General features: G+C 45.6%; 1 protein-coding gene across 1 annotated transcript in view; it reads left to right on the top strand.

Annotated features, from left to right (window-relative positions):
• RAB7A (RAB7A, member RAS oncogene family) overlaps positions 1 to 12,353 on the top strand; it is a 72,007-nt gene extending 59,654 nt beyond the window's left edge. The window contains exons 4-6 of the mRNA XM_077451709.1: positions 745 to 963; positions 1,716 to 1,844; positions 6,664 to 12,353. Coding sequence (XP_077307835.1) covers positions 745 to 963; positions 1,716 to 1,844; positions 6,664 to 6,759 — 444 coding nt within the window. The 3' untranslated portion in view covers positions 6,760 to 12,353. The remainder of the gene's footprint in view (positions 1 to 744; positions 964 to 1,715; positions 1,845 to 6,663) is intronic.
• Positions 12,354 to 12,651: the final 298 nt, after the last annotated feature.

The following is a 12,651-nucleotide window of genomic DNA, read 5'->3' as shown; positions in this document are numbered from 1 at the left end:
GCTGGTTGACCTTGTCCCAGCATTGTAAGCACCCACACTTAGATGGTGGCAACCCCCCTTTATTTTATTCTTTTACAGAATACTCTCCTCCATCCATGCTATGCAGCATAGATATAATCTGCAGGCTGAACAAAAAATTATCAGTGCACGAGACCATTCACTATGGCATAAAGTTTGTTCGTATTTGTTAGGACGCCTCTTACCAGAGGATTAGGTTAGATGCATTCAGCTTGCATTTAAACCAACACTGAATGCACTGAGCAGACTGCAAACGCAAAGTTTTTTTTTATTGATTTTTGTAATCGGCTCTAAATATTTAATTTGCATTCTAAACATCGAGTGGCAAATGTATGTAGGAAACCACCGACTGTGTTCAGAACCATTTGCATTATGGACCTGAATGCTCGTGTGTTTGTTTTTGTTTTTTTCCTAGTGTGCAGGGGCCCTTGCGTTCCCCTTCCCCAGCCTGTGACTGGACTGTGAAAGAAGCAGCACAGCAATGAGCTTATTTCCCTGCCACTTGGCAGTCTCCTCCTTTCAGCAGACTGTTGGCAGGGTATTGCATTCAAAAACACATTTAATGATTTAATGATGTAATAATGAATACAGAGCTGCATTAATTTTTGTCATTTATTTACCTGTAGTTTAGTTCAGCTTTCAGTAAGGTGTCCCCAGATTTGCACTCAGGCTGTTTGACTGCATACAAAAGTAATCTTTTTTTTTTTCTTTCTTTCTTTCCTGTAGATATGGGACACAGCTGGGCAGGAGCGATTCCAGTCACTTGGAGTGGCCTTCTACCGAGGGGCGGACTGCTGCGTTTTGGTGTTCGATGTTACTGCGCCCAACACCTTCAAAACCTTGGACAGCTGGAGAGATGAATTCCTTATTCAGGCCAGTCCACGGGACCCTGAAAACTTCCCCTTTGTTGTCCTGGGGAACAAGATAGACCTTGAAAACAGACAAGTAAGATTATTTTTTTTTTCTCCACACAGCCCAGGAGCTATGAAAATGAGTGGGGTGAGCTGAGATGCTGAGTCACTGCAGGGAGTGGGGTGTGCTAAGATACAGGGCCATTGCAAGGAGTGTGGTGAGCTTGAGATGCGGGGGTCACTAGAGGGAGTGTGGGGAGCTTGAGATGCGCGGGGGTCACTGCAGGGAGTGTGGGGAGCTTGAGATGCGCGGGGGTCACTGCAGGGAGTGTGGTGAGCTTGAGATGCGCGGGGATCACTGCAGGGAGTGTGGTGAGCTTGAGATGCGCGGGGGTCACTGCAGGGAGTGTGGTGAGCTTGAGATGCGCGGGGGTCACTGCAGGGAGCGGGGTGAGATGAGATGCAAGACCTATTTAGCAGGAAAATGGGGTTATCTGAGACAAGTAATAAGTCGCTGATGGGAGGGGGTAGCTGAGCTGCTGAGTTATTGCTTGGAGGGTAACCCTGTGGATGTGTTGCTGCACAGTTCCTGCAACAGAGGCCAGGGGCTTATTTTTTATCTCCTATTGTCAAAGGAGAATTTCAGGAATGTGACATACCAGATTTACTGAGGGCCTTAATTGGTCAAGGTTGAGAGGGGCAGATGGCGTCATTATGTCCACCTTGGCCAATCAAAGCCTGCCTAGTATTCATTGAGAAACTAAACAAAACATCTCATTGAGAGGTGTGCAGATTATTTCATATGTCTATAAAGTATCTTTTCATTGTTGTGCCTTCTCCACACAGGTCACCACAAAGCGATCACAGGTCTGGTGTCATAGCAAAAATAACATCCCGTATTTTGAAACCAGTGCTAAAGAGGCAATTAACGTGGAGCAGGCTTTCCAGACCATTGCACGGAATGCACTTAAACAGGTAAGCGTGTGCTGGCCTAAGGGTTTTTCACTTGGCTGAGAATCGACTCCACTCTTCAAATTGTTCTGATATTTTTAAAAACCTTCCCCCTATAATAACACGAGCGATGGGGGTGCAGATAGTTTCATTCAGAGGTGGCTAAATGCTGCATATGGACACCAACACTCTTTGCTATGGCTGCATACAAACTGGCCAGTTATCTGCAGCCTGTGTGTCCAAAACTCTGCAAAAACGCCGACCCTGGACCCATACTGGCTGCATCCAGGATCGGTCAGAGGTTCTAGTCGCATGTAACCGAGCAGATGAATGGTTTTATATGTGAGCTTGGATGTCGCCGGCCATAGACTTGTACGGAGTACAAATCTGACAGTTTCAACTGTTCACACAGTGGCAGCAATCTGATTCTTGCCTGCGGGCTACCCCTGGTCACTGCTATTCAGCTGTCTCTTTCCTTATGTATACTTTGTAATTATCAGCGTATTAACTTTTGCCCACTTAGCAAAAGCCTGTCTTTCTTCTTTCCACCATGGCCAATCAGAACTATACTCTCCTTCAGTCCAGCAACACAACATTTCAGAACTCTCCGTCCGCTGCTGACATCTTTTGGGCGGCTGACTTCTGGGTGTATATTGCTGGCCACTTTCGTTGAATGGGCTAAGAGGATGAGGCACACGCGCGCACACACACACATGCTGTAGTTCAGTCAACACAAAATTTACAAATTTGTGCATTGAGCTGCACAGCTCACTATACAGGGGCGGACAAGCAGGCTTAGTACCTTGTACCTTAATATTTTGCAGCTTACCAGACCTTGGATATGGTGGCCGCATTAATCTTCGTCAGTCACCAATTATGGAAAATACCCGTTCTTGCCAGAAGCGTAGTTTCCTTGTCGCTTCCGGTGAGCTGAAAAAGCACAGACCATCTATTTGTGGAAATGACTAGTCCCATCACTCCGCTGTGTAATATAAATTTACCAAGCCAATTGTTAAAAAACCTGCCTAGGTGACAACCATGGCTTCCCCATATACAGTGGAGAAATCGGCATAGACACAGGAAGTGTTGGCCACAATACAGGGTGGAAAATAAAGGGGAAAAGCCTGAAAATGAATGCAGCCACCACATCTAAAGCATGGTAAGCTGCAACATATTGCATCTTTTTGGGGCTTGGATACTCAATTCTTTGGGGTGACTTGCACAGTATTGAAGTACACTTCTACTCTTCCCATTTGATGGGTTTGGAATTCTTTAGCAAGCTACACCAACTTGTTGCATCAGCTAGATATCGATTGCAAATTCTGATGCACTTAAACCTATTACAATACAATATTTTATATCCATTAAGGGCCAGGCAGCTGATGTCTAGAAATCAGCTGAGGCCATAATGAATTAAGACTGTTATCAGGATATTTTGTATCCTCTGATTCGGTCATTCTAGACGGCTGGAGTTTTGCAGCAAAATTAAAATTGCATTTTATGGAGAATGAACCAAGGTATTAACTGCACCATTCTAAAGTGCAGCAATTCCTTTGTGGGAAGGGGTGCCTCTCCTGAATTTGGTTTCTCACACTGTAGCCTGCAAGCTCCTAGATTTGATTTCATGTGCTCTGTTCTTGAACTGGACATGCAGCATACCAAGCCCAAAAAATCAAATGTCATTATATTGTAGCTCACCCGTCCTTGAAGTGGTTAAGTCAATAGTTTTTACCTTCATGCATTCTATGCATGAAGGTAAAATAAACCTGTTTGCAACAGCCTTCCCTACTACTTACCTGAGCTCTCTGATTTCAGCAATGTACATGAGAGCAGCAGCTCTCCCAGTTCTCTCTTCCTCCTCATTGGCTTAGACAGCAGCAGGAGCCATTGGCTTTTGCTACTGTCCTTGGCAGCCAGTTGAGCCAGTGAATAGTGGGAGGGATGTCATCTTGATTGATGATCTGCCTGCCATAACAGCATGAGGACGCAGGCTGTAGTGGAAAACTCCCTCCTCCGGCAGTTTATTGCATGTCCATGGTATTCAGATCAGCCAAAAAGGTATATAGTGACAGTATTTTACGGTTAAAAGTTGATTTCTAAGCTGTGGGTACTGCAGGGGATGGATGAACCATTTTCAGGTTACTGGATTTAGTAACACTTTAATGTAGTGGCTGCATAATTTTTTCTTTTTTTTTTTTTTTTTCTCAAACCAAGAACATTTTCAGCAACTACAGAAAATACTTATTGTTCCTGCCAGAAATACAGCGTCCTTGTAACCTTTTTTCGGGTGTAATCTCATCGCTCTACCAGCCTGGCTTCTGCTTGCTACACTCCACTGAAACTGCTCAACTGAAACTCACTAATGACCTACTAACTGCTAAAACTAATGGCCACTACTCCATACTCATACTACTCGAGCTCTATGCAGCCTTTGATACTGTTGACCACCCGCTCCTCCTCAACAACTCCACTCTCTTGGCCTTCAAGACTCTGCTCTCATGGTTCTCCTCCTACCTATCACAGCGCTCCTTCAGTGTGACCTATAACTTTTTCCTCCTCTCCACTTCCCCTTTCTGTAGGGGTACCTCAAGGTTCTGTCCTCGGACCCCTTCTCTTCTCCATATACATCTGCTCCCTCAGTCTGTTAATAAACTCTCATGACTTCCAGTACCACCTCTATGCTGACGACACATAAATCCTATCTCCACTGTTCACCTCACTCCTTCAGTCTCCTCTCGTATTACTAACTTGCATATTAACATGGATGTCACACCACTTCCACAAACTCAATCTTTCTAAAACCGAGCTCGTAATTTTTCCTCCAGTCCATGCCCCTCCCCCTGACATCTCCATCAAGATCAATAATACAACCATCAGTCCCTCCCCTCATGCCAAGGTACGAGGTGTAATCCTAATCTGACCTGTCCTTTCAGCCCCTAATCCAATCACTGTCCAAATCGTCCAGACTTCACCTCCGAAACATCTCCAAAATACGCCCCTTTCGAACAGTCGAGAACACTAAGCAACTTATTCACTCTCTCGTTATCTCTCGCCTTGACTATTGTATCTCCCTCCTCCATTGGCCTACTTCTCTGCAATCTATCCCCTCTTCAGTCTATCCTGAATGCCGCTGCCAGACTCATCCTCCTTACCACTCTGTGTCCGCCACTCCTCTGTTGATCCATTCACTTGCTTCCCATTGCCCAACTAATTAAATTCAAAGCAAACAATAACATACAAAGCCATTCACAATTCTGCCCGAGCTAAATCACCAATCTTATCTCCAAATATCGCCCAAACCGTTCTCTCTGCTCCTCCCAAGACCTGCTCTCTAGCTCCCTTGTCTCCTCCTCCCATGCTCGTCTCCAGGACATCTCCAGAGCCTCCCATCTTCTGGAACTCGCTCCACCACTCTTATCTGGCTATCTCCTACTCTATAAACTTTTAGGCGATCCCTGAAAACTCAGCTGGAGGAAGGATAGGCCACTCAGAAGAGATAACCAAATCTTCTACTCATCAGTTCTTCCCTCACAGTCCCTACCTTTTTGATTCACCAGCCCCTCCCTCTTGGATTGTAAGCTCGCAGGAGCAGGGCTCCTCTAACCCTCTTGTTTTGACTTGTACTGTTGGTGTAGTGTCTTCCTTCATTGTAAAGCGATGCGCAAACTGATGCTATATAAATCCTGTGTAATAATAATGGCGATGAAGGCAGGCATATTAAAAGTCCAGCCGGTTTGACAACCACAGATGCAGCGGATAAGTTAGTGTAGCCACAAGCGTGTGTTTTGAACGATCACCAGTTGAAAATGAAGGGAAGAAGGCAGCAAAAAAAACAAATGCAGCCACCACATTGATGGACTGGTAAGCTGGAATATTGCATTTGTTGGAGTAAGCGTTGTTCCTCCTTCACACGGCAAACCAATCCGTATGCACATGCAAAGGGTTGTCTTCAGCCACCCAGGATGCACATGTGTTCCATGCAGGTATTGAAAGAAATGGCAGGTTGCCAGCTGTACGGACCACTGCACACATCCTGGACTGCACTTCTTTATAGATCCCATGCACGGGTCAGGACACAGACTGAGTGCCTTCTGATTTGTGCATCGGATTTCAACTGACGTATACTCTGGATGTGCATGGAGGTCCATGCAGCTGGCCACCTGTCATTGGTTTTAAGAGGATGCATACACGCCCCTGCATTGAACGCCTGGACAGCTAAAGATGGCCCTTTTATTGGTACACTCCTGTGAATGAGCCATGCTCCATGTGTGAACAGCCCCCCCCCCCCCCCCCCCAAGCAAGCTGCTTGCTCTGGTGTCACTCAGCGGGAGGGACCTGAAAAGAGGGGCGATCAAGGCTGCTCTGTGAAAAACCACTGCACAGAGCAGCTAAATATAATGTGTTTTATTTTCAATCTGCATTTAATCTCTCATCTGCCCGACACTGCGACTCACAGCAAGAGGGTTTCAGACCCAGAGGCAGTGCTGCCAATCCAGAAAGCCATGGGCAGGGCAAGATGTTGCAAGCTGCTGATTGACCAGCTACAGGCTTGGGAACCAGCAGTGACAGGAGCAGGCCTCTCCCCACTTCCATGTGACAGGGCCGATCACTGTCACATAAGTGAAGGGGGGTGTAAGTCGCATGATCCCCAAACCCTGAAGTATTGAGGGTTCACTTCCAGCAACTAAATGTAGCAAGCGGGGAGGCCAAGGAAAAAAACATGCAGAAGAGGATTGGATGTTAAAGTAGACCGACTGTATTGCCATGAATGTGCACAGGGTTATAGGGAAATCTGTGTGGCCTTGGTGTTCTCACTTAATTTCTTGCTTTTTCTTTCTCCTAGGAAACAGAGGTGGAGCTCTACAATGAATTCCCAGAGCCCATTAAACTGGACAAGAATGACCGGGCAAAGGGCTCGGCGGAGACCTGCAGCTGCTGAGAGGGAGAGGAAGGCGACGGCAGAGCCCTTCACTAACAGATATCACACTTAGGCCTTCGAACACGAAACCCTCTCTCTTCCCTGCCCAGAGTGTCAAGGAATAAATATTAATCTCCTGCACCCTCTCCAGCTCCCAGGCACCGGTCCAAAAAAAAAAAAAATTAATAAAAAAAATAAAAACACTTGTATTATAAGCAGAACAGCCATTTTTCTCACCCCACTTTCCCTGTGGACTACTCGACCATGTCGGGTTAACCATTGTGTAGCCAAGAGGCCTACAAGCTTTGGCTTTGCTGGCCCTGTTGGTAACACAGAGCGGTTAACATTACATACCGTTTGAACATGACTTACTTTTTTGTGTCTTGCGGAGAGACAGGTTTTCTTTGTGACTTTTTTTTTTGTTTTGTTTTTTCTTTTTACAGTTTTGTGTATAATTAACCTATTTCATGAAGTTAAAAAAAATCCTTTTTAATTGTTCTGTGTCCCATTGAAGGCTCTAATTAGGCTGCATATCCTACGATAGGTGGAGGCAGGTAACCTGTGACCACTTCGCTGCTGACGAGCTGCTGGTGTGCAGTATGCAAAGATTTTCTAGGCCTTGTCCACACAAGAAATGGTTTGTATAGCAGTTTTGTGCAGCAAGTGATTGCAATGCTTTCGGTAAGCTCCGAGAACTTTTTGTTAAAGCCTTTAAAAGAAGAAAAACCTTGGCTCCAATTTGAGGAGGTTAACCCAAATCTAATTGGTAGTCCTGTCGCTTTAAACTAGCTGCTAGGCTTTAGTGCCACTTAAAGCTTGAGAACCTGTTTAAGTCTCATTCACACGGGCATACTGATCTGTACACCCGTGCCAAGAGCCGTCTTCACCCACGCAGGATGTACATGTGTTGTTGCATCCCTTTAAGCGCAATCCCTTTTTATGTCTTTTGGGACTCTGGAGCTTTATAGACACAGCCACTAGTCCCATTTTGATAGCTGTGCGGGTGCGTGATCCCCGAATGCACACTGACTTCAGAGACATGCACCCTCATAGCTGTCTAATTGGGACCGGGGGCTATGTCCATACAGCTGCTGCGTTCCAATAGTGAATGAGACTGCCTGCATGCAGATGCTCAGACACCTGTGCTGTGCCCCAATAGAAATGAATGTGTCTGCCTGCATGCAGATGCTGGGGAAACATCTGTGCCATGTTCTAATAGAAATGAATGGGATTGCCTGCATGCAGATGCTTGATGCAGCCTATTTGAATGAGGTCTTAAAGTGAGTCGGGAATTCCATTCACATCTGTGTTCAACGTTCCTCTACTTTATTATCATTATTTTATTTTTATTTTTTTAAAGGCTTTAACAAAGCTGCTGGAAACTTGCTGAAATTTACAAAAAAATGCTTTGCTAAAGCTTGCTGTACCCACTGCTCTTACACATACCGAAGCCCATGTGTACAAGGCCTTCCATCGGTAGCGAAGGAGTCCCAAGTCGCCCACATCGGCCATTCTCCTTTGCAAGCTCAGCACCCAGTCTCAACTAGGTTTTTGAGTTTTGTATGTATCTGTTATTGCTTGTTTACTTTTAAACTAATCATTACTTTTACAGACTCCATTTATTATGTAATGCTTCTTTAGGACAGAAAAAAAGTGAAAAATCATATAGTACATGTTAATATATGCAACCAATTAAAATGTATAAATTAGTGTAAGAATATTATTATTATTTTTTTTTTTTGATTTAAGTATTGAAGCACAGGTATTTAGACAATAAAGGACGTGTTATGTTTTGCGTGCTTGGCCTGCAAATGTTCAGCCTGAAAAGAAAAACCTGCAGCTTTTAAGAGAAGTAGAAGGTTTTGGCGACCCGCTAAATCGCACCAGTCTCCTCGACTCATTGGCGGTAGCTGCTTTCAGGCGCGATGGTGGTCCAAGTTCAAATTGGTTGCCTGGACTGTAGGAAGGGGACCGCTATGTAAAGAGCCGGATAAAAATGTTCCTTTTTTCATTTCACTAGATGAGCTGTCTTTGGCTCCTTTGTGACTACAGTTTGGTCTGTGGTGTGCATTACTGGACTCTAATATGTTTCAGTAGGCGTATTAAGTCATTGTGGGCCCAGTTGAGAAAAAAAAAAGGCTTTCCTGGAAAGAGTTTAACCTTTTCCCAGTTACTTAGAGGAATGGCTCTTTGGTGACTATCAGCCCCGGACTCCCTAACGGAAACCTGTAGTGAGAGGGGATGTGTAGACTACCTCTGTTGACCTCCTCCTGTTAGTAATGCTAGTTGGCTGGCTGTCATTTGGGTCCCCTTGCATCCATGCTTTGAGTCTGACGTGGAATGGGTATGCATTGAGTAAATTCAGAATGCCCAATCCTGTCTACGTGCAGCAAATGAGGGCCTCGGGGGGGCCAGTGTAACAGTTACATGACTAGTTTATTTTTATTTTTTTATTTTTTTTTTCCTCTAAGGCTGGATTCACATCTATGCATCTTTAGTGCATTTTTCAGATTGCACTACAGAACGTGTTCCATAGGAAACCATGTTAAATGGACTGCAGTGCAAATCTGCAAAAAGCACTAAAACTGCATAGGTGTGAATCCAGCCTAAAGGGCTGACATGGCAGCCTGCAGGTTTTTCGCATGACTCACTTCTTTTAAATCCCAATTCAGTCAATCTGCTAAATGCATTCCTGGTGCATCAAAACAAAAGGGGTTCAAAATCTGTTTTCCTTAAACAAAAATCAGCCACAGCCTGAGCTGCAAAGGCTTTCCCCTGCCAGCATGCTGCAAATAAGGACCCTTGCTCTCTGTGTAGTAGCAGTGGTAACCCCGCAGAGGTCTGACATGCCCCCTACTGAGTTAAATCCAGAGCTCTCCAAACAGCAGGGAGCATGAGCTTTGTACGGGTAAGTCAGTCCTCTGCAGGGTGGCTACCACTTCCACACAGCAAGTGTCCTGATAACGGCCTTCGTTGTATATCCTGTCCCTGGCCATCATGCTGCCAAGAAGGACCATTGCTTTTTGCGTGGAAGCAGTGGTAACCCTGCAGAGGTCGGACATGCCTCCTACTGGGTTAAATCCAGAGCTCTCCAAACAGCAGGGAGCATGAGCTTTGCTGATTATTATTAAATCAGATGCATTTCTTTACAAAGAGGGACTCTGCAGAGAGACCACTGTTTCCACACACAGAGCAAGGTTCCTGGCACCAGCCTCAGTTATGTTGATGTCCCTTGCCAGCATAGTGCAGAGAAGGGTAGATCAAAGCAAAAAGTGTTCAAAATCTTTTGTTATCTTTAAATAATCGGCCGCAACCTGAGCTGCAATGGCTTTCCTCTGCCGGCATGCTGCAGAGAAGGACCCTTGCTCTGTGTGAAAGCAGTGGTACCCCTGCAAAGCTTTACATCTGAATAGAGGGTGTCAGGATTCTGCAGCGACTCTGCTGCTTCTACACAGTATAAGGATCCTAGCAACAGCCTTGGTTATATATAGCCTGTCCCCTGCCAGCATTCTGCAGAGAAGGACCCTTGCTCTCTTTGTGGAAGCAGTGGTAACTCTGCCGAGGTCTGACATGCCCCTTACTGGGTTTAATCCAGAGCTCTCCAAAGTGGAGAGCATGAGCTTTGCTTATTGCAGAGCATTACATCTGTCTTAAAGCGGAGTTCCACCCAAAAGTGTAACTTCCGCTCATTTGTCTCCTCCCTCTCCGGTGCCACATTTTGGCACCTTTCGGTGGGGAGCGGATACCTGTCTTTGGCTCCTCGCTTTTGGGAGGACGGGCTGCAGTGCATTAAGTCAGCAGCTCAGCTCCCCCCTCCTGTTTCCCTCGCTGCCGGGCCAGTAGGAGAGCACAGCGGTGCCTCGCGCATGTGCTGTAGGGAACCAGCGTGAAGCCGTAATGCTTCGCTACCGGGTTCCCTTACCAGCAATGGCGGCGGCAGCACCCGACAGCTCATGGCAACATCAGCTGATGGTGCCGACATTTCTAGACTCCAAGACATGTAAGTGTCCCGTTATTAAAAGTCAGCAGCTGCAATATGTGATGAAAAAATACTCAGATCTGCAATATGTGCAGCTGCTGGCTTTTAATTTTTGCAGGGATGGGGCGGACCTCCGCTTTAATAAAGGGTGTATTGGGGCTCTGCAGAGAGGCCGCTGCTTCCACAGAGCAAGGGTCCTGGAAACAGGCTCAGATATATAGCCTGGCCCCTGCCAGCATGCTGCAGAGGAGGACTATTGCTTTCTGTGTGTATGCAGTGGTAAAGACATATATCCCCCTACTGGGTTAGATTCAGAAATCTGCATAGAGACCGCTGCTTTCACGCTCTGAGCAAGGGTTTGACTCAACATCATGCTGGCAGGGAATAGGCTTTTCCATCCAGGCTGTGGTTGCTTTAAAAATAAACTTTTAGACTTTCAAGAAAAAAGGTACAAAAATCCAAAAGAAAAATAAAATCAACTAAAACTATAAAGTGCCGGTTCACACGGGCGACCTGTCAGGCGACTTAGCCGCCTGGCAAGTCACGCTCCATGCATTGCAATGGAACAGTTATAATGGGAGCAACTCAGGACTACTTTGGGGTGACCTCTGAGCGGCTTGCATTGACTTTTTTTGTTTATTCAGAAGTCGTTTTGCAAGCCGTGCTGAAGTCGCACTGTATGGGGTGAGTTCAGAGTTGGGCGGCTTTGAAGCCGCCCCGGTGTGAACCGGCACTTAACCTGTTTTGTTGCCCCCCTAGAATGTCTTTTGGTTCTGTAACCCGAGGGTTCGTTTTGGGCTTTAAGCTTTAGGGGAGAGGTGAGGGCCGTGTGAAATCCTGAGGCCTTATCTTACATCGGTTGTACTGACGGGAGATTTTACACACACACTTTTTTTTTTTTTTTTTTTTTTAATGAGCTTCTCCCAAAAACCAAGCTAGCATGACTGACCTCAGATTAGGACCCTGACGCAGCCCAGGAGGAACTCGGTGAGCCGAGGCCTTTTATACCTCCAAGCTGTTCTTCTCTGCAATTGGGAAGAGTTTTTCACTCTGTTGGACAGCCTCTTAAGAGCATCTGAAATAATTGTACCCGCAGCTCCAGATATCGTTTTCTTCCAATTCTGGTTGATAATGAGAAGATGCGTCTGGCTGAAATGTGTCGGTTCTTTCAGATGTCGTATGGTGGTATCCTTTTTCCCCTTTTATAATCTTGCCTTGTCTGCAGGGGATGTTTTTGCTAAGCTCTCTTTGGGGGAGGGTGGGGGGGTAGGTTTCCCCAGGTATTCTGTAGAATGAGTGCTCTTCCCAGTCTGGGGTGTATATTATTATTATTATTTTTTCTCTCCACTAGCAGGTAATGTAGTATTAGCCCCCCATCTTCCTTCTCACCCTCTACTGCAGATCAGACTATTGGTATGAAACCCCCTCTCTGACATTTCAGCTCCCCCGATGTCTCTGTTCTCGCATTTGTGGCTTGCTTTCATATAGCACTTCTGCCTTTTTTTCAGTTTTTTTTTTTGTTTGTTTTTTTATTCTTTTTTTTTTTTTTTTTCTCCCAGGCAGTCTACATAATACTGCGTAGGCTGGACTCTTCTGTAAAGATGACAATGATGCCAATAAACTTAACAAGAAAAGATCTGCATGGCTGTCTTTGTGTGTTGGATGCTAATTTTACTTTTAAAGCTGCATTACAGTCAGACTTGAACTATTCACATTTCTGCAGGGGGGGACAAAGTGTCCATTCTCAATAACATTTAAAGTGGTTATAAAGGCTGAAGGTGTTTATTTTTATTTTATTTATTTACTGCATTCAATGCATGAAGGTAAAAACTGTGCTGCTTCCCCCTCAGCCCTCCTTATACTCACATGAGTCCCCTCTCAGTGATGTGCACAAGAGCCTTGGCTATCCCAGGACACCCCCCTCCTGATTGGCT

Source organism: Lithobates pipiens, unplaced genomic scaffold, assembly GCF_037356315.1.
Source record: "Lithobates pipiens isolate NorthernLeopardFrog02 unplaced genomic scaffold, aLitPip1_a1.2 Scaffold_23, whole genome shotgun sequence".
In the NCBI taxonomy this organism is placed as follows: Eukaryota; Metazoa; Chordata; class Amphibia; order Anura; family Ranidae; genus Lithobates; species Lithobates pipiens.
The sequence above is the reverse complement of the archived record's forward strand: the minus strand, read 5'-3'. Positions and strand labels throughout refer to the sequence as shown.